At 52.9% G+C, this 21,814-nt stretch overlaps 1 protein-coding gene and 1 long non-coding RNA gene across 3 annotated transcripts; one reads left to right on the plus strand and one right to left on the minus strand.

Annotated features, from left to right (window-relative positions):
- Positions 1 to 736: 736 nt before the first annotated feature.
- Positions 737 to 7,830, minus strand: TENT5B (terminal nucleotidyltransferase 5B). The gene is made up of 2 exons (XM_025912173.2): positions 7,364 to 7,830; positions 737 to 2,671 (listed from the first exon to the last, which is right to left on the minus strand). The coding sequence occupies exons 1-2, from the start codon at positions 7,625 to 7,627 to the stop codon at positions 1,652 to 1,654; spliced, it is 1,284 nt and encodes a 427-aa protein (XP_025767958.1). The 5' UTR covers positions 7,628 to 7,830; the 3' UTR covers positions 737 to 1,651.
- Positions 7,831 to 8,007: 177 nt separating this feature from the next.
- Positions 8,008 to 21,467, plus strand: LOC147577864 (uncharacterized). Of its 2 annotated transcripts, XR_015254563.1 has the most exons (3): positions 8,008 to 8,299; positions 19,720 to 19,827; positions 21,125 to 21,467. It is a non-coding gene; the product is annotated as an uncharacterized LOC147577864 (long non-coding RNA). The 2 variants fall into 2 exon arrangements; XR_015254562.1 differs by lacking the exon at positions 19,720 to 19,827.
- Positions 21,468 to 21,814: the final 347 nt, after the last annotated feature.

The raw sequence follows: 21,814 nt of genomic DNA on the forward strand, positions 1-21,814 counted from the left end.
AGTGGGCAGCGTCCAGGCCAGTGACTGGCTGATGCCCCGAGGGAATAGCTCCCTGAGAGCGTGCAGCTGCCACTCATGCTGGACAGCCTGGCATGGCCCCAGCTGGGTTTGGGAAGAAGAGACCCTGCCCCTCTTAGGGGACCTATTTAGAGCAGACCAGAGTGTGCCCATCAGCCCTTGGGAATAAGAGAGGGTGCCAGAGGATAGAACCCCTGCCCCCCCCCCCCCCCCCCCCCCCGGAGGATAGAACCTCGGCCAGGTAGGGAGGCCAAACCTGGGCTCTGGCTCTGGGCGATGCTAGAAGTCCCCCAGGCTTAGCTGCCACTACTGAACGGGTCTCCAATTCAGATTCATCCCGCTTGTCCTCCACCTGCTTCCCGAGTGGGTGGGCAGAGCTGGGGTCAAGCAGCCCGGAGCATTGGAGTGTAAGGCCAAGTCCAGGGTCATCAGGACTCCAGGTAGGAAAACACTGCAATGTTTACTCTTTCACAAGAGACCTGCTGTGGCAATTTGCAGGTACAGGTCACATGTGAGACACGAGCCCCTAGCACAGTTTTCCAGCTGGGGCTGGTATGGAGAGAAGGAGGTGAAACCCCCCAGCTACAGCCAGGACTCAGACACCAGGGTACCCAAATGTCCCTGCCCTCAATGCAAGCCAGATGTAGGCTGGAAGAGGCAGCCATAGCCCCCACAGCCATGGAAGGTCATTCTCCCAAGAGAAAGCATGGTGCTAGGCTTAGTGTAGACAATCTTTATTGGCAGGTGTTCAGAGTGCAAAATGGTGACAAATCCAGAGGGATCGGAAAGGGGGTGGGGCATGGTTCCCCTTCCTCCAAGTGGGGACCCATAACCAGGCCAGTGGGGGAGAGCACTTGGCTGTGGCCACTTTGGGTCCAGCACCCTTCGGAGAACAAGCTCCCAGGCAGGAGGGATCCTCACAACACACGGGAAGGGAACAACACCCCAGAGGGGACCTGGAGTGTGTCCTGCCCCCCCCCCACCCCCCCCAGCGGCCTAGCTCCTGCCCACTGCACACCTTGGCAGCTTGGGGTGGGGGTGTTTGGGGACTGGGCTAAACCTATCCCTCTGCAAACCCAGGTATCTGCGTCGTGCCTCAGTTTTCCTCCTCCCGGTGATTAGCCAGGTTGGATGGCCAGGCCTTGTTAGGGGTCCGGCCCAACCCGAAGCGAGTAGTTCACATACCATACCATATTTTGGTCATTGTGTGGGCTGCAGGGATCACTGTGGGCTGGCCGTAGCCGAAAAGACCCTTTTTAGGCCACGGAAACCAACCCAAGACCTTCCTAGGCCACAGAAATCTACCTAAGACGATGAGCATGGAGGCTATCGCCCCAAACGTGCTTCATGTCCTGAGGGCAATTGGCCCCCAAGACAAAACAGCCCCTGCACCCCACAACCATGCTGGTCCAAAAGTGTGGTTCTGTCTACCAAGAACCCCAGCTTGGCCTTAAGCCCACGGGGGCCTCACTCGGGGATGAGTGGGGGTCTCTTCTGTTTAGTAGGAGGCCCAACCCTGCAGCGGTGCGGGGCCACTTGGCAGCGGCCGCCTGTCTCTGGTCACCTCCTCTCCACACTCCGGGAGGCCCCACTCCCTCGGGGAAGGCCCAGTCCCTTGTGGTGAGGGTCTGAGTCAGTTACAAGGCAGCCAGGTGGGATAGGAGTGGGCCCGAGCCAGCAGAGGCTGCACAGGAGTCACGTAGTAACTGACAGTGGCAGGCACAACCCCGTCGGGGCCCGGGGGGCGCCAGGCCAGGGCGGCTGCAGCGGCGGGGCCCTGCTCAGCCAGCGCCTGGAGCGCCAGCGTGGCGATGAGGTCCAGCGTCTGGCGACGCTCGTGGCTCATGAGGCACACGGTGCTCTCGTTGACCACCCGGTGCAGCGTCACCAGGCAGGCGTAGCGGCGGGCTGAGTCGGCCCCGCTGAAATGAGCCTCCAGGTAGCGCTCCAGCGTGCGCTGCTGCTCCGCCAGGTCTGGGAAGTCGATGAAGAAGCGGGAGCACATGTAGCGTTGCAGGGCGCGCACATCGGTGCTGGGCCGCGGCCTGAAGCCCCGCACCAGGAGGTGGCAGTACTTGAGGAGGCCGCCACCGCGGATCTCCTCGGGGCTGCGCGTGGCGATGACGCGGTGCCGCAGGTGGTCCAGCGCCTCGGCAAAGTCCCCGTACAAGCTCTCACCTGTCACCGTTGGGTGGAAGGCCTCAGACATGGGCGTAGACGAGCACTGGCCAAAGAGAAGCAGGGAGTCCAGGATGATCTGGAAGGAGTCCACACTGAACTCAAACTGGCGCCGGACGGAGTCCACGAACTTGAGCTCCACGTTCTTGCCGCTCTTGTTGGACAACGAGATGAGGCTCCAGCGGTCCGTGTCCGTGCACACTTTCACCAGCTTCTGCACGTACGCCTCCTTGAGCGTCAGTGGCGTGATCTTGGCCCGGCTCACCCCGGCCGGCAGGAAGTCCAGCAGGCAGGCCAGCACCACCTCCTTGGTCAGCTGGAAGGACGCCTCGCTGCGCAGGTCCACGCGGAACACCAGGTCTAGGTCCTTGTAGCCCAGGCCACTCTCAGGGTGCAGCACATGGCTGGCAGCCGAGCCGTGCAATCGCACACCGTGCACGCGCAGTCCCCGTTCCTCTAGGCTGCTGCGGACCACCTGCGGGGGAGACGGCAGGAGGGAGAGGTGGCGGGAGTCTGGGCCCCCCCGGGGGTCCACCACCGGCTTCCCCGTGATAATCACGCCAACATCAACCATGTTGACCCCGCACCAGCTGTCGTGCCTTTGGAAAGCCATTTAACCCTCTCAACTTTGATTTCCTAATCTGGAGTATGACTTGTTTAGAGGAAAGACTCAGAAGGAATAGCACCGATGATAGCAGACACGTAGAATTTACTAAATACCAGGTCCCGGTCTAAGCACTTTATACGTTAGGCTATAAACTTGCATAATTCTCAATTACCTGCCCTATGAGGTAGATACGATGAATGCCATTTTGCAGATGGAGAAATAGAAGCACAGAGGGGCCAAGTAATTTGCCCAGGGTCACGCAGGTGGTGAATCAAACTCAGTGCAGGTCTTAACCACTGTGCGATTCTACCTCTCTAAAACTGCAAGGGAAACACTTTGTTTTGTGCCAGGCATGATGCTAACTGTTCAAATGTGTTGGGAACGTAATTCCCATTCACCCACATTACTACATTAACCCTGACAATGATCCTGTATTTGGGCATTAGTATCCCAATTCACAGATGGGGGAGCTGAGGCACAGAGAGGTGAAGAATCGTGTCAAGGTCAGAGAGTAGCGCCCAGGTCAGTTGGATTCTCCAGTCCATGCATGCTCTTTTGGCTATGACGCACACACTCATCTTAACTCATCTTTACAAGGACCCTGTGAAGCACATGTTACACCTGTTTTAGAGATGAGGAAACTGAGGCTTACGGGGGCGAGAGGGGGCTAAGGTTCAGAGAGGGCGTCATTCAGAAGTGGCAGGGCTGGAAGTTAAAACTCAGGCACTTTCTGCTCTTGAGACAGGAGGTGGGTGATCATCTCGGGAAGCGCTCGGCACCCAGCCCAAGTAGGAAGAGAGGTAGCAGACCCCATCTGCTGACACAGGACCACCACAGGCAAAGGTCTGTTCCTTTGGCCAGAGGCATCTCTCTGGGCCTAGGACAGTGTGGGGAGAAGAAAGAAGCTGGGCCCAGACATTCGGTTTTCTTAGCAACCCAGAGGACTCACACACCATCCTGAAAGTGACCAGGCAGCATTCCTGTCCTGAGTGATTCTGCAACCCCGCCTTGCTGCCAAGTCAGCGCCCAGCACTGGGCTGGGCTGCCCTCCTCGCTTCTCAGGGAATTACCGCAAAGAATGCACTTAAGTGCTGAGGAGGCAAGCTGCAGTGGGGCAATCTGAGGCGGGCGGCTCCCTCCAGGAAGGCTTCCGGGAGGAGGACCCTGACTGGGGGAAGGTACTGTAATGGCTATGGGGATAAGCAACTGGCCATCAGGAACCTGGAGGGGAGGAGCTTGGGGTGGGGTGGGGAATATCAGGCACCTGTTGAATGCCTGGACCTTCTCAGCAGAATCTATAGGGGATAGATCTTTATGCTCTCCAAGTTATGGATGGGGAAACCAAGGCTCACAGGAGTGTAGTCATCTGCCCAAGATCATTTAGAGGCACCTTCAACTCCAGGTGTGGCTGACTCTCATTCTATCACATTGCCATCCCAGGGTTTAGAAGGAGCAGAGACCATAACCCAGGGTTCTAATCCTCCCTGTCTTTCAAAATTTCAGAGTGAGGGTGACCGTCCAGTCACTGAAGCTCAGAGCCAGGGTAGTTAGGAACGGGAAGGTGGGGTTTGGGAGATGCCTTGGCCAGACAGACTGGGGAAGCTGGAAGTAAGGGGCCAGTTGCTACAGTCTAGCCTGTGGGACTTGCAACCCACAGCCTGACAGCCGTGCCCCTGCAGGGCCAAGGAGGGAAGCAGGCAAGACCTTATCCCAAGGACACTGCCAGACTTGCGGAGCAGACCAGCCCCCTCCCCAGGTCCTAACAGAGCTGACTGCGCCTTACTCAGTGCCAGCTCCTGCTCCCAGGCTGATGCTCACCCCAGGGCATGGCATCTGGCCTGGTGAGGAGGTAGCAATACCCTTGTTAAATCTCCTGTGTCAGCCAGCCAGCAGCTGTTGTCTCTCTCTCCCAGGTGTGACTACAGCCAGCTTGGCAGGCGGACCCCAGATACCGCCACACCCAAAGACTGCAGGGCAGCTTGGAACCTCCTGAATCAGACTTTCCAGCCACGAAGGGGGCAGCGGCTGCACCCTCCTTTCTCCTGTGCCAAGGGCCTCTCCAGAACCACTCTGCTCCTGGGCTGCTGCCAAGACCTACAGGGGGAGTATAGGTGCTGTCAGCCAGCGGGCTTGCCACACTTGACTCTGGAGCTGCCTGATGCAGGCCCTCTGGCTGCAGCTGGAGAGATCAGATTGCCTCCTTCAATTCCCTGGGCCCAGAGAGGGCAAAGGACTTATCCAAGGTCACACAGCCAATAAGTGGCTGAGCTTAATTAGAACCGGGCCTCCCAGAGCTATGGGCAGGGGGGCCTCCTACAGGAGAATGGGTCCCTCTAGCTCAGGTACAAGCAGGAATAGCATCTCTAACTGCTCAGATCGCTGCCGTAGGCAACGTCTCGGGAGGGGGGGTACAGAGGGAGAAAGGTTCTGGTTCTTGAACCATGGACAGCCAGCATCCCCCATTACACACACCCAACACCCCTCCTCTACTCCCCCCACCTGGAGCACCTCCCACTTCCATTCACAGCCAGCATGGATGGCTCCCATCCCCACACACACCAAGCCCATCACCACCCCCTCATACACATGCAGCACCTCCCACCACACATATATATTCCAATAGTTTGTGAAGCTGCCAGCTGCTGATTCCACCAGGAGATGGACGTCCTTCCCTGTGGATGCGATTGTGCAGGCAGGTGAAGGTCCCTGTTCCTTTTGGATTCTGAAACCTGAAAGGGTGTTGGGAGAGTAGTCCAACCCATCCCATTGAACAGATGGGGACACTGGGCCCAGCAAAACTGATAACAGTCCAGGCCCTGAAGCCAGATGTCCAGCCTCCTGGTGCAGCTCTGAAGTCTCCCCTGCCTCTCCCCACGCCAGCTAGCAGCTCCCTGTTCCGTGATATCTTTGACCCTAGTCTAGGAGAACACTGTACTATTATTGCCCTGTAAAGTCAGCTCCTTTTGGCCTGCAGTCCCCCCACCTGGCAGGGAGCATCTCAAAGGCAGAGAAGTGCTCCCAGAGGTCCCAGTCATATCCATGGCCCTAGTGTCCTGAATAGGGCTTGACACAGAGCAGGCACCAGTTAAGGCAGTTTGGCAGGGACTTCCCCTCCAGAGCACATCTCATCCCTGCAGAGCGGTGTTTCTGCACTGGGCTCTGCCTTCCCCCATGTCTGGGACAACAGTCCTGGAGATACAGTAGTTGGGGCCCCAAGGTTGACCTGAGAGTCCTAAGGAAAAAAAAACAACAACCCTCAATTGGTTTTTCCTAATTACCCCATGACAGCCGGCAGCAGAAGAATGCCTCAGTGAGCACCACTGGGGCTTTGGGTGAGTCAGCCCTGGGGAATCTGCCCCCACCCCGTCCCATTCCCTGGGAGGGAGGGCGAGGTAATCCCCTAGCCTACAACCCTCCTCAGTGGAAGCAATTGGAGGCAGGGGAGTGGCCTGCTTCACTAGCTTCTATGGATAACTCCAGCGAAGGAAAGTCTGTCTACTGGCAGGAATACCCAGGAATTGTGGCTGGATTTTCTGGTTTCTATCAGAAGACTTCCCTAAGACTCAGAAGTTGAGTCTTGGGAGCTGGGGAAGGGGTGGGAAACGTTGAACCTGCAGCAGGCGGCTCCCAGGAAGACTTAATGATTCTCTTGGTTTGATTTTCACTTCTTTAGGTAGTCTTAGGCAGCTCACTGCCCCTTTTGGAACCCCAGCTTCCCCAGCCACAAAATGGGCACAGTAATTACCATATTCTGGCATTTCAGAGTATGACAGCACCTAGGTTACGCAAATGGAAGAGTAATTTTAGGGGTGCTGAAAAGTTAGGTAAAGGGAAAAAGGAGTCTGAGGATGGGGAGAGGGGTTGCCAGAATTCTCTTTTCCTGTTCTTCAGGAGGCAGGGTCAGCCTTCATTTCCAACTTTGGGGAAGAGGAGAGACACCTAAACTGGACACCCGACGTTGCCTTTAGGCATGCAGCCACCAGGTCCAGCGTGGTGCTTAATCTCCTCCTGCCACAACCCCAGTTGAGAGGGAGGGAGTCCTTATTGGGATTTCTTGGCTTTTCCACTTAGCCACGGGGCTCTTGAGCCAAGAGCTGTGGGAGCACAGGACAAAATCTGACCCTAGAACCTTGAGAGAGGGAAGGGGTGTGGGGGTGGTGAGGCTCAGCCATGACGATTTGGGGGTGAAAAAACCCCGATTTTGAACACCTACCCATTCAGGGCTGCCTGGTATCTCTTGTCTGAGGAGGCAGATCTGTTCACCCGCCACTCTCCCCACCCCCCCTTCCCGCAGCCAAGTCCCTCCCCATTCTCCTCCCATTTCCTAGCTAAGGCAAGGGTGAACGGTTCGATCGGGCTCTCCAGAGGCGGGGGAAGGGAGAGCCAAGTGGGGAGGGCGCATGGTCTACTATCCATACGCTGTGCGATTTTGTTACAGTCCCTGTGCCTCTTTAAGCCTCAGGCTCCCTAGCTGTCTAGCGAATCGAACAGACTCTGGGTGCCTTCCAGCACAAGAACCTCAGGCTGGCGACCCCATAATCCCTCCCAGTGCCCTCTCACCTGCACAATCTGCCGGGGCTGCACGCTCAGAGTAGGGAAGTTGCCGCGCCCGTGAATGGGAATCGGTTCGCTCAGGAGCGCATCCAGTCGCTTCACCTGTGGCCAGCCTAGCCCACTTAGGTGCCGTCCGAGGGAGGCCGATGAGGCCTTCGGGTCGGGGCCGCCGCCTGCCGGGGCGGCCGTGGCCACCTCCGAGGCCGCAGCCGTCCCCACCTGCGCAGCTGCCTGGTCCGGGCTCTCAGCTCCACTCTCCGACGGCATCATTAGCCCGGCCCCGAGCCCCGACGGCAGAAACCGGGGGGTGGCTAAGGGGAGAAGGGCAGGGAGAGCGGCCGGGCCGGGGCCAAGGCGAGGGGCGCGGCTGCAGGGACTGGGAGGCAGCGACGGCGAGGCAAACCCAGGGCACACCTCCGACGGCGACGACCAACCGACCCTAGAGCCCGTAGCCCAGCGACCAGCGGACTCTTATAGGCCGCGGGCGACATGTCTATTGGTCCAGACAGCTGTCACACAGTGGGAGCGCCCCGCCTCCCTGCGCCTCTGCCATTGGTCAGCAGCTCTTTGCACCTTGGTCACTCGTCGCTAGGGAGATTCCGATTGGCTGGGTGGCATGCCCCTGCCCCGCCCACCTGCACGGGCTGAATTCCCTCCTTTGGTCCTTAAAGACCTTCTGTTTTCCGTGATTGGCCCGGGCCGGGGCAGGCCTAGACTTAAAGGGACTGCGCCCTCCAGGGGCAGGCGGGAGGGAAGTGACCTGTGGAGTTTGTAGCGGAGTTGGACCACTAAAAAATTCCAGGGTTCTTTTTGGCGCTGGAAGGAATTTAGAAGGCCCCGGGCCTGGGCCTGGTCATCTGCTATTTTCAGAAGCCCAGAGAGATTGCGCCACTTGTTCGACTCCACACAGCGCTCCTCCTGCTCTTCCAGAGTTGAAGAAAGGTAACGAACTCTGTGTATACTAAGGTAGATATTACTTAATGCACTCTTGATTGGCGCTTGCCAACCACAGCCTGGCTAGCGTTAACACTCCCATTGAAGGGAGGGGAAACCGGCTCAGAGAGGGGGCGTGACTCCCTCAAAGTTACACAGCAAATAAGTTGGAGCCCTGGAGCTGAACCGGGGCTCTAGAATCTGTGGCGCATGCTCTTTCCATTACACTTGTGCAGACCCAGGCAGGGCCTTTACGGGGCTAGAGGATGAACAGCAGCTGCAAATGGGGAGTTGGCTTTCCTGACCCAGGGTCTTGGGCTCCTCTGCACCGTCTTCTGGTAGGGGCTTCCTGAGCAGCTGGTGGAAGTCTTTCGTGCCAGCCTCTTCTCAGCCTTATCAGGTCCTGTGTGCCCCCAGGCAAGTCACTACCCTCTCTGAGCCCGTTTCTTTATCTGTCCCAGAGAAGATGTTAAATAAATATTTTTTAAATTTTGATTTATTTATGGTTGCCAAGACATTTTCGTATATTCTACTGAAATAATATATTTACATGCTTTTCTTTCCCACTTTACAGAGCCTAGAGGGATGAGGCTTATTCCTTTCTTTTCTTTCTTTTTTTTTTTTTTTTAGATTAAAAAAAAAAATGTTTATTTATTTTTGAGAGAGAGAGCGAGCGAGCGGGGGGGGTTCCAGGCTGTGAGCTGTCAGTACAGAGCCTGATGCGGGGCTCGAACTCATGGACTGTGAGATCATGACCTGAGCCGAAGTCAGATGCTTAACCGACTGAGCCACCCAGGTACCCCCTCATTGTTATTTTTAAATTCATCTTTTCTTCTGATTTTAAAATATGTACCTGTGGCAAAATTTCAGGAATTGAGTCTGCTTGATGTATCACTACAATATTTTCTCTTAGATTAAATATCACTCTCCTAACACTCTCCCATTCTGTAAGGCAGGCTGGGCAAGGAGTGATATTCCCAATGCACCGAAGGAGAAACCGAGACCTACAAATGATAAACTACATTCCAGGATCACCAGCTTGTCAGGAGCCTGACTCTCTGACTAGAGCAGTCACTTCCTCTTTCTGGAGGCCCCCACAAGCAAGATCCTACCCTTGCCCTTCTCTCCATTTTGTCTGGGATCAGGAGCTTCCTCTTTCCCCAAGGAAGGGGACCTTGCTCCACTGCTAGGTCGTGTGACTATGGGTAAGTCCCTTGCACCATTCTCAGTAAAGTTCCTTGCTATTTTGTTTTCCCTTCTTTTGGAAGAGAAGAAATATTTGAGAAACTTCCTTTGCTGAGCCCAGAGTCTCCAAACCCCTGATCTACCACCTCCAATCCCCTGCAGAGGAAGGAAAAGAAAGGAAACTAACATCTACTTAGTACTTACTATGTATCAGGTCGCTTTACATACATGACCTCTAATTTCTAAAAATACGCATCAAGATGTGGGATCATTATACTCAGTTTACAGATGAAGAAACCGGGGGTTTAGAGAGGTCAAGTGACATGGTCATACAACCACTAATTGGCAGGGTGGGACTTGAATCCAGGTCTCCTGACTCCAGAACCCTATTTTTCAACTGCTCCTCATGGAAGACTTGGCACAGATCACAGAGTCATACTTGGCACAGCCCTGGTACCACCCTCCAGATGTATCTATTCCTTCGTTCATTCATCCACCAACCAACACATATATACTAAGCACTTACTGTGTGCCAGGGGCTGGGCTAGGCCCCGAGATATGATAGGCAAGGTCCCTGCCCTAGAACTGGCATTCTAGTGTAGAAAGACAATGGCCAAGGAGACAAATAAATAAGACATTTAAGATAGTGCTAAGAAGATAAAACAGGGAATGGGAGAGAAAGCAGCCATGTGTATATGTGAGAGAGAGAGAGAGAGAACTGGTGAGATTGATGTCCATTGGGGGTGTGATCGCAGAAAGCCTCCCTAAGGAGGTTGCATTCCCATTACAGCTTCTGGATCCACTTCTGTCCCATCTCCCTGTGCTTGTCCCTGGACGGGCCGGGCAGCAGAGAGGGTACCAGACCATACATTCCTACAACTCTGAAGGCCCGAGCTGGGGGCAGGGGGCTGTGACAGTCATTTTGTTCATTCACTTCTCACTTTATGTATGGTGAAACTGGTGTCCAGAGAGCCAGAGGGGTTTGCCCAGGGAGATTGGTTGGGGTTGGAACTGCACAGGGGTAGGGCCCCATGAGGGCAGCCGGGTATAGGGCCACCCCATGCTCTAGAATCAAGTTCTCTAAGAAAGCAAACTTAGAGATCTCCTTCCCTCTCTCTCCCTCCTGCTGTCTGGGCTAGGAAGAGCAATTAGCAAATGCTTGAGCTATGAATCACCCTTCTGTTGACACTTCTGTTTCAAAGCTAATCGGACCAATGTTTGCCCAATGACAGGACCTGAGCATCACTGCCCTGGGAGTGTGTGTGATTTGGGGATGTAGGAAGAGGAGAGAGAAGACGAGAGAGCAGGGGCATCTCAGGAGGGTTTTTCACCTTCACCACGGCCAACTTTTTATTGTCCCAGGGAATGGAGGGGAACAATGGCTGGGGTACCCTCTGAAGAGTCAAGTCCATCGGGCTTTCAAATATTATATATGAGCCTTTTCCCTCCAGTATATATTTCCCATCTTAATTTCTGATTCTGATTTTATTTTTAAATTTAAAATTTTTTAAATTTTTACTTTTTATTTAAGTTTTTTTTTTCTTTAATGTTTATTTTTGAGAGAGAGACAGAGTGTGAGCAGGGGAAGGGCAGAGAGAGAGAGAGAGGGAGACACAGAATCCGAAGCAGGCTCCAGGCTCTGAGCTGACAGCACAGAGCCCGACACGGGGCTCGAATCCACGAACCGTGAGATCATGGCCTGAGGTGAAGTCGGACGCTCAACCGACTGAGCCATCCAGGTGCCCCCTGACTCTGATTTTAAAAGGAAATTTACTCTCTATGATAGTCGAGTTGTAGTGACATAGGTAAGTCACTTTCCCTTTCTGGGCCTCAGTTTCCTATTCTGTAAAATGGCGGTGAAATGGAGTCAGGCCTTTCCATTCACCTACGATTTGAGGTGATGGGAAGGAGAAGGGGTCCTGTGGAGAGTGCTGGCTTCCACATCGGCCCCTCCTCTGCCCTGGAACTCCAGACAAGAGCATTCTGGGATCAGCCCACATTACTGAGCACCCTGTGCCTGGAACCACACTAGGCAATTTCCATACAGTTTCTTATTCCATTTTCAGAACATAATCTTTTGACAAAGGAGTGATCTCGCACTTTGCATGAGAGGGAACTGAGGCTCAGAGAAACAAATTAATTTGTGCAGGGCCCCATGGTTGGAAGGACAGGCTTCACACCCAGATCTGGCTGAACCCCACGCCCAGGCCCTACCCTGGGCCTGCCTCTGAGGATGATTTGGTTTGTTCGATTACGCAGGGACAATCCTTGCCTCTGGAGAATCCCCTCCCCTCCTCTGTGGTTCTCGCCATCCATCCTGCCTCAGCCCCTCATGGCCAAAGTACTTTCCTGGACCTTGTCAGTACCTTGCCTTGGGTCCTGACTCACCAGGCCCTTCAGTCCACTGATCCTCCCACTTTCCCCCCACTGTTTCTAGCCTCCTTAACCAGCTTCGATTCCACAGACCATCATTATAATTACTTCCTTGCACACACCCTCACCCACCTTGCTCCCCTCTTGTTAAACTGCGCTCACCTGGCAAAACCACACCCTGGTTAATTCAGCTGTGCGTTTGTACCCCACAGTTGACTGAAGCTGGAGAAAGACACACAGTCCTGCCGACAGGTCTCACTTGAGCGTCAGGGGGCCTCTCCAGGGGGCCCTGCGCACTGTGTGGCTGTCCTACCCGTGGAGTAGAGCCCGGTGCTGTCACTCCCCTGCGGTCCTAGACGCAATTCCTTAACTCTCTTCCTCCCCCCAGTCCTGGACAGCTCCTCCCCCGCCCCCTCTTGGCGGAAGACCTCGCTTCCTACATCACTGAGAAAATAGAAGCAATCAAAGGAGAATTTCTGCAGACTCTCAACACCTACCCAATCACTGGGTCTGTGCCTCATTTCTAGCCTCCCTCCTGCTGCTTCGGATGAACCCCGCTTGCTCCTCTCTGCGGCAACCCCTCCACTTATACACCAGGACCCCTGCCTCTCACCTGCTCAAGGACTTCACTCTGGCCATTTCCCCTTCTCCACTGCATCGTTCCAATTAATGTTAGAACATAATTTCTTGTATCTAAAAAAAAACCCAACAAAATTAAAACACACCTCTCTTGATCTCACATCTCCCTTCCATTTCTCTATATAGCAAACTCTTTGAAAATGTCTGTATTCACCGTCTTCAGTTATTCTGTTCTTTCTTGAACACACTTCAGTCAGGCTTTGTCCCCACCACGGCACCGAAACTGTTTTGTCAGGGTCACCTGTGACCTTCACATTGCTGAGTCCAATCATCAATTGCTTTAAGTAATAGCTTTATTGAGGTATAATTTGCATAGCATACACTTCACCCATATAAAGCATACAATGTAGTGGTTTTTTGTACATTCAGAGTTGTTCAGCCAGTACCATGATCAATTTTAGAACTTTTTTTATTACTCCAGAAAGAAACCCTGTACCCTCTAGCGGTCACTCCCCATTTCCCTCGGACCCCCTCAGCTCACAGCCATAGGCAACCACCGACTGGCTTTGTGTCCCTGTATACATTGGCCCTTTCTGGACATTCAGATAAATGGTGGTCTTTTGTGACTGGTTTCTTTTACTTAGCATAATGTTTTCAAGGTTCATCTACATTGTAGCATTAGTATTTCACTTTTTCTTTATTGCCAAATGATATTCTGTGGATAGATGGATATTCCACATTTTATTTATCAGTCCATCAGTTGATAGACGTTTGGGTTGTTTCCACTTTTTGGCTGTTATGAATAGTCATGTGCAAGTTCTTTAAAAATATTTTTAGGGGCACCTGGGTGGCTCAGTCAGTTAAGCATCCAACTCTTGATCTCAGCTCAGGTCTTGATCGCAGGGTTCTGAATTCAAGCCCCTTGTTGGGCTCCAAGCCCAGCGTGGAGCCTATTTAAAAAAAAAAATTTTTTTTAGAGCAGTTTTCAATTCATAACAACATTGAGAGGAAGGTACAGAGAGTTCCCATATGCTCTCTGCCCCCACACACGCATAATCTCCCCCATGATAAACACCCCCACCATAGCAGTACATTTGTGACAGTTGATGAGCTTATGTTGACATGTCACAATCATCCCAAGTCTATAGTTAGAGCTCATTCTTGGTGTCGTCAGGTTTTGTGTGGACATATGTTTTCATTCCTCTTGGGTATATTCCTGGGAGTGGAAATGCTGGTCATAAGGGAAGTTGATGTTTAACCATTTGAGGAGATGCTAGACTGTTTCCCACAGTGGCTGCACCATTTTACATTCTCACCAGCAGCGTACGAAGGTTCCAATGTCTCCCCATCGTCGCCAACACTTGTTTCGTTTGTTTACTATCTCCATCTTAGTGGGTATGAGGTGGTGTTGGAATGGTCTTGATTTTCATTTCTCTGATCGCTAATGGTGCTGAACATCTTTCCGTATGTTTATTGGCTGTCTGTGTCTTCGGAGAAACGTCTCTCAAGTCCTCTGCCCATTTTGTAATTGTATTACTTTTAACATTGTTGACTCTTAAGGGTTCTTGATATCTAAAGATGTAAGTCCTCTAGATATAAAGTTCTCTAGATATAAGTCCCTTAGCATATATGTGATTTGAAAAATTCCTCCCATTCTAATTGTTAATTCTTAATCCTCGTATTTTACTAGACCTGCAAATTACTTGTGGCTGATCACTCCTTCCTTCTTGAAATACTTGCTTCACTTGGTATCTAAGACAGTCTACCGCCCTGACGTTTTTATTTCATTGACTGCTGGTTTGTTGTCTCCTCGTTCCCTCAACCTCTAAGCAGTGACATGCCCAGGACTCACTCCCTAGTCCTCGCGTCTTCTCTGTCTGTACTCACTCCCTTGGTGATTTCAGTCAGTTTCAAGCTTTAAAAGCTATCCACGTGCTGGCAAACCCCAGCTTTACGTATTCCAGGCCCGAGCTCACTTCCGAATTCCAGGCTTATGCAATTATTTTTCTAGTGTTTATTTATTTTGAGAAAGAGTGCATGAGCAGGTGAGGCACAGAAAGGGAGGGAGGGAGAGAATCCCAAGCAGGCTTCGTACTGTCAGTGAGGAGCCTGACTCCGGGCTGCATGTCACGAACCATGACCTCACGACCTGAGCTGAAATCAAGAGTCGGATGCTTAACTGAGCCAACCTTAAACGTACTTGAACGCTTATATCGGTCTACAGTTGGGCAAAAGCATCTCACGCAAAGCCTATTTTGTAATAAAGTGCTGAATATCTCCTGCGACGTTTTGAATGCTGTACTGGAAGTGACAGACGGAATGGTTGTACGGGTGCGAGATGGTTGTCAATGTATCAGTTATTTACCCTTGTGATCGCTGGCTGACTGGGAGCCACCAATGCCACTGCCCAGCGTCACGAGAGGATCCAGGATCTAACCCCATATCTCGAACCTGGGGAGAGATCCAAAATCAAAATCTGAAGTATCGTTTCTACAGAATGCATATCGCTTCCATACTGTTGTAAAGTCAAAAGATTATAAGGTGACCCGTCGTTAAGTTGGGAACCGTCTGTTCTTGTATGTTTGCTGTCTTCTCAAACTTCACACGTCCAGAGTGGAATTCTCGAACTGAAATGCTCCTCCCGTAGCACATGGCAACTTCTAGTTCTTGGGCTGAAAATCTGAAGCGATTTTTTTACTCCCTTTTCTCTCATGTGCCACATCAAGTGTCAGCAAGTCCTGTTGGCTTTGCCTTCTGAATACAAAGTCTGACCCCATCCCACCCCCAACCGCCACTTACTGCCACCTCGTGACCATCGCCCTTCTCCTGGATTATTGGAGTCTCCCTACTGGCCCCCTGCTTTTGTACTTGTCTCTTACAGTCTATTTTCAATCCAGCAGCCTGGCTGATCCTTTTAAAACAAGCCAGGTCACGCCATTGCAATACCTCCATCTCACTTGGAAGAAAGCCAAAGTCCTTCGAATCACAAGGCTCTACAGGATACCCACCGCCTCGTCTCTTCCTCTCCTCTCCCTCCTCTGTTGTAGGTGCACTGGCCTCCTGGATGCTCCTGTCCCACCCCAGGGCCTTTGCGATTGCTCTATCATCTGCCCAACTCACTCTTTTTATTTTTTTATTTTTTTACATGTATTTACTTTTGAGAGACACAGTGAGACAGAGTGCAAGCGGAGGAGGGGCAGACAGAGAAGGAGACACAGAATCTGAAGCAGGCTCCAGGCTCTGAGCAAGCATTCAGGACAGAGCCGGATGTGGGGCCCGAACCCACGAACTGCGAGATCATGACCTGAGCCGAAGTTGGACGCTCAACCGACTGAGCCACCCAGGCACCCCTGCCCAACTCATTCTTGAGAGCCACCTGGCTTCTCCCTCATTCCTCCGGGTTCTTTTCTCACCGAGGCCTTGCTCACTAACCAATGAGCATGGCAGTCTCCCACCCCAGAGACCTCTTCTCTTCTCTTTATGGTTCCCATAGCACCCAACGCCATCTACACATCATGTTGTGTGTGTGTGGGGAGGGGGGGTAGGTGGGTGGCTATGTGTGTGCGCATGTGTTTGTTTGTTTTCCTTTTCCCTGTTGGAACAGAAGCTCCAGGAGGGCAGAGATCTTGCCTGGTTTTGTTTTCTGTGTACCCCAGCTCCTGGAACCGTGTTGCCGGTTATTCAGCGCTCAATAAATATTCATGGAATAAGTGAAGGGATGCTTTGAAGAAAGGAGGAAGGAGCACTCTTCTAGAAGCGGATCCTGCAGGGAGTGGTGCAGTGTGGCCACAGCCAGATCCCTGAGGTGAGACTTTAAATTTAGTCCTCCCTAAGGTCACTGAAAATTGGTTCCTGCTTCCCAGCTGAGGAAGCCCGTGGTAGTGGGAGCCCAAAGCTTGAGTTCCTATTCCATCTGGGCCTCTTTTTGGCTCTGTGCTCTGGATGCACATCACTCCCCTTCTCTGAGCCTCAGTTTCCTCATCTGTTTATTGGGGGCATTATCACCTACCTCTCAGGGCTGGCATAAAAGACCCCATGTGCGAGTGATGCCTGTGTACTTGGCATTCAATGAATGTTTGCTCCTTCCAGAAACAGTGCTAATTTGCTAAAGGGAGCAAGGTTCAGACAGGTGTTTTTGGGGGGAGATCAAGGAGGAAGGAAGAAGACTAAGACCATAGATGAAGACGAGGCTCGAGGGAAGAACAGGAGGGCTGGGGGCTGGAAGGGCAGGAAGATGCACCAGAAGGCTGAGCTGTGAGCAGGGCACTCTGGGACCTCACCTGCCTCAGGTTTGAGGCTGCTCACAAAGCTCCTCCCTGTCCCCAAGCTTGGTGGAGCCTGTTAGAAGTGGTGATGACTGATGATTAATTATGCCCATTCCATGAGTGAGGAAACTGAGGCTCAGGAAAGTGGTGGGTGATATGAGTCTGCTAGAGTAGTCTACCCCTGCTAGAGTAGAAGCTTCTCAGGTTCAAGGGCTGCTCACCCCCATTTCTGTCTCCTCAGGGCTGAGGTTGCTGACTGAAAACAGGAGCGGGTTCTCAGTGGGTTTCCAGCCCCAGCAGACCCCACGCTCCATTTTTTTAAAAACACGTTTAACGTTTCTTTATTTTTGAGAGAGAGAGAGAGAGAGCGAGCAGGGGAGGGCAGGGAGAGACAGAGACACAGAATCCAAAGTAGGCTCCAGGCTCTAAGTTGCCAGCACAGAGCCTGTCGTGGGGCTCAAACTCACGAACCATGAGATCATGACCTAAGCCGAAGTCGGATGCTTAACTGACTGAGCCACCCAGGCACTCCCCTCCCCCACGCTCCATTTTATAACAAATATTCTGCAATACCTCTTTCCTGTGATGGAATACAATTCATAGGTAATATAATCCTACTTATACATTCCTAATTTGGGGGGAAAAAAGATAATATCCTATCTGAAACTTAAAGAAGGAATAAAAGGAAGGTAATCTATGTCTTTTGTTCATGATTTAATTTTTGAAATTGAGATATGATTGATATAACATTATACGTTTCAGGTGTACAACATAATGATTAGATATTTGTTTATACTGTGAAGTGATCACCGCAAGAAGTTAACATCTGTCACCATACAAAGTTACAATTTGTTTTTTTGTGGTGAGAACTTTTAAGATCTACTCTGTCAGCACCTCTTAAATATACAATCGGTGTTATTAATTGTAGTCACCATGCTGTACATTACATCCCTGTGACTTACTCATTTTATAACTGGAAGTTCGTAGGCGCCTTTTCTTTAACCTGTACGCACGCAGGAGGACTCTTGTTAGAACAGGACTTCTCAAATTGTGATGTGCCTAGGAGTCACCTGGGGCTCTTGTGAAAATGCAGATTCTGAATCAGCAGGTCCGGGGTAGGACCTGGGAGTCTACACCTCTAACCAGCTCCCAGGTGCTGTCCGGCCGCTGTTGCAGGCAGCAGAAGGTCGCGTCCAGCTCCCAGGGCCCACGCAGCTGCCCTCCCTGCCCGCCTCGGCCCAGAGCTGCCTGGTCCCCAGGCCCGAGCAAGGGGCAGCCCTGTCCAGGCCCGCCCCGACGACTGCCCAGCCTCATTCCTGGCAGCCGCGTGGCTGGGCGCCGCTGCCGAGACAGCAGTTCCCACGGGAGGAGCCCGCCCTGGGGGAATGGACCGTGGGGGAGGGAGGGAGGCCCAGGGAATTGAAGTCCAAGGAGGCGGGGCTTCCGGGTCTCCAGTCCTGCCAGCCTCACCGTCTTCCCTGCCAATGGCTTGGGTCTCAAACTCCCAGGGCAGTGATCACTTGCCCAGCCTGCCCTCCCCTCCCCTCCCTTCCCCTCCCCTTTTCTTCTCCTCTTATTCCCTTTGCCCTCAGTTTGGGCTAGGCCCCTGTGGTGGGAAGCCCAGAAGAATTCAGCTGTTTTCTACCCTGAAGAAACTCCATGTAGGGGCTAGCAGACGGGCAGGCAGACGCCTTTCATCTTTAAGGGGTTTTCTGTCAAAGGGGAGGTGTGGGGGGAAAGTCACTTTTGAGCCTTTCTGGGTGCCAGTCAGGGAAGGCTTTCTGGAGGAGGTGAGAGCCCATCAGAGCGTGAAGCCTGTGGAGGGATGCCTTGGACAGCCCCTCTCTCCCAGAGTCCCGGCCTGGCCAGGGTCTGCTGACTTGGGGCAGCTGCAGGGACATTGGTGCTGTCAGGATTCCAGGGGGACACTGTTTTTAGAGGCCAGAGTTAGAGCAAAGAGTCTCATACGAAGGAGAGGGCTGGGTCTGAGGCCCAGCTTGGCCACTAACATGCTGTGTGCCTCCTGGGGCAAGTCCCTTTCCTATCTGGGCCACTATAAGGAGATGGGATCTGAGGATCCCCAAGGCTGGTCCAGCTCTAAAGCCTGCAATCTTTGGGGTCCAGTGAGGAAGATTTGTCCCGTCCTGAGGTAGGGAGGCCAGGTAGCAGGCTTATGCTGGGCTCAAGCTGGTTCTTGGCAGGGCTGGGGTCGAGGGTCCTGGAGAGACTTTGAGATCTCCCACTTGAGAGCTAGGCCAGATTGGTCCACTTTCTGGGCTCTGCTGGAAGGCAAAACATCAACCCATACCGACACCAATAATAACTGTCCCTCCCTCCCAGGAGTACTGTACCCTGCAGCTTACAAAGCACTTTTCTTGCCACTACCTCATTTGATCCTCACAAACTTGGTGTTATTGCCATTTGACAGATGAGAAAACAGATGGCCAGAGAAGCTAAGTCACTAGTACAGGGTACCAGAACTAAGAGGATATGCCAGTGCTTGGACCCAGTAGCCCATACATGTTTTAGGAAAAGTTTCTTGGGTCTCGTGGGTCCCCTGGATCTGAATTACCCAGAAAAGACAGCCCTTCCGATGCTTGAATACGGGGCCCTGAATTTCCATCAGGTTTCCTAACTTTGGATATTAGAGCAGGAGGGCTAAATCTCCCACTGTACAGATGGGAAAACTGAGGTGTGGAGAAGAGAAGAGTCTTGCCCAAGCCCATAAGCCAGATAAGATCCTGGCCTCCATCCCCTAGGCTCTCAGATGAAGTTCCTGGGACTTTCACAGCTCTCTCTCCTCCTGGCAACAGGGAGGCCTGTGTCTGGGGACAGTGGGAGGAACAGTTTAGGGCAAGAATCCTCCAAATCGAAGAGGGAGCCTGGCAGAGGTGGGGAGGGGTTAGCCTTAGAAAATGTACTTTGCCTTTAGGCCTTATTTCCTAAGACAGAGATGTGTCACTAAAGCAAGGAGGAGCTGGTGGTGACTTTTAATTTTGTTTTGTTTTCCACCATTTGCTTTTCCAGGCAGGAGGACTGCAGAGGTGCTGAGCCAATCCCTCCCCAGGCCTGCTCCGCTTGGGGCGCAGGGGCCTGTGAGTCTAGGGCTGAGCCAGGGCCTGTGTGCAGATGGAGGTGAGAGTGTTTTCTGTGGCCTATCGGAGCCCAACCCAGAACCAGGGTGGGGCTCTGTCTGGGCCTGGGTGGAGATCTTTTGTCACCGGGCTCAGGCCCAGTTTGTGACCAGGGTCAGGGCTCATCCTGAGATCAGGGAACGGGGAGAAGCAGCCCTTCCAGGACAGACCCAGCCCAGGATTCCAACTCCAGGATGGTGAGTCAGGTGGCCTGGCTGGGAGCCCACTCCTGGGCTCCTGGGCTGGAGCAGAGGCTCCGGTGAAGGTGATGTCCCTGAGCTAATACGCAGGGTCCCAGTTCACTATCAGATGTATCTTGGGGGCAGATGACCTCCTGTCTCCACCCACATCCCCCCCCACCAGACGGCCTACCCTCCAGACTCTGTGGACGTGGTTGGCTGCCTCCTGCTGATCCTGCTCCAGGCTCTGGAGTTTACAGGGGCAAGTGGTGGGGTCGGGGTCTCTCCCTGTCTTCAGGGCTCTGTCCAGAGGTATGTTGGTGAACTGGGTAGCTGGGAAAAATTGCAAAAACTCCCCCACTGTGCTTGATTTCAGCCTCCCCCTGCTGTTACTGCATGCAGAATTGGGAGGAGATTCACAGACTCAGCTCTCACAAGCCAGGGGGAGCCAGCTCCAGCACGCCACTGGCTCTGTCCCAGGACTGTGTCTTCCCCAGGTCCCCCGCAGCTAGCTTACAGGGTCCGGTTCACTCCCAGGAGCAGGGTTTCCTATCCTGTCCTTGTGCCTATTGTGAGGGTGACGGTGGTTATGATGGTGGCTGTAGGTGACATCTGATTGTGACGGTTGAGGCTTCAGTTGCTACTATTGGTCTCTTCTCGGTGGCAGGGGAGGGGCCAGTCAAGGAAGTGCCTCCGTCTCCCTAGGGAACCGCTAGGTGTTGGTGAGCACGAGGGCTGGTTAGAGCCTGGCTTCCTTAGGGCTAGATCATGGCTCCATCCTGGACCCTGGAAGCCTGACATGGCCTAATGGACACATGTCCTGCCATTATCCCCCACCCCTCGTGCCGCGATGACCAAGCCTCATGTCATTGAGGAAACAGGAGCCCAGCATGGGGGAAGCCCTCACCTTACTTCTACCGTACACCTACCTGGACTGTGCCCATCTCCTCTTTCTTCCTGACTCATCCTTGAGGACAAGTCCCTCCTCATATGAAAACAAACAACCCACCAACCCAAAAAAAAAAAAAAAACCAAAAAACCAGCCCCTGGCTTCCCATTGGCTGGAATGAAAGGCCAGTTCTTTATCTGACTTTTACCTCACTTCTGCCTCCCACTCAGCTTCTCATTTACTCCAGCTACACGGCCACACGTTCTGTTCTGGAAGCCTGCTCCTGCCCCTACGTCTTGAGCCCACAACTGCCCCCCGTCTCTGCGCATCTGGCTGCTCATCCTTCCAGCCTCAGCTCGAAGAGGCCTCCCCTGACCTCTCCCTCTGAAGGGCTCCCCAGCTCCTCTCTCTGTTTCGGCCCTCTCACATTTCAGGCCCTGCAGTTGCCTCATCTATGGATGCGTTACCGGTTTGACTCTCTTCCCCACTAGATTGTAAGCCCCGTGGGCCAGGGACCTCATCCTCTGCTATATTGGTACCTGGTTGGTGCCGAATAAATGGATATGGAATCAATGAATAGATGTCCATGTTCCTTTCCCTTTCATTCTCCCTAGGCCATTGATATAACATCCTGTTTGAATGTCTAGGCCTGCCTTCTGCTCTGCGCTGGGCTGTAAAGGGAAGGGGCAAAGCGTTCCATCTGCATTTGACCAGAGTGTACAAGATGGGCCAGTGTCCCATAGGGGGAACCTGTGGTGGTGGCAGTAGAAGTTGGTGGGTGATCGCAGGGGCTTTGGGTCTGGTCAGGTTTGAAAGGTCCAGTCGCCTCCCTCTTTATTCCCGCCTAGGCACTAGGCTTCCTTTGAGTGGCCTTTCTTTGTTTTTTTTTGGCCTCCCTGCCTCCAAACCCTCCTGCCATT

The sequence above is a fragment of the Puma concolor genome, chromosome C1, assembly GCF_028749965.1.
Source record: "Puma concolor isolate L17-30 chromosome C1, mPumCon1.1.hap2, whole genome shotgun sequence".
In the NCBI taxonomy this organism is placed as follows: domain Eukaryota; kingdom Metazoa; phylum Chordata; class Mammalia; order Carnivora; family Felidae; genus Puma; species Puma concolor.

What these genes read in the sequence shown, in the direction of transcription:
- TENT5B (XM_025912173.2), bottom strand. Translation starts at nt 7,627, where the DNA reads ATGATGCCGTCGGAGAGTGGAGCTGAGAGCCCGGACCAGGCAGCTGCG. An exon ending in AGCCCCGGCAGATTGTGCAG is followed by an intron (nt 2,672 to 7,363) that starts GTGAGAGGGCAC and finishes TCTCCCCCGCAG; the next exon opens with GTGGTCCGCAGCAGCCTAGA.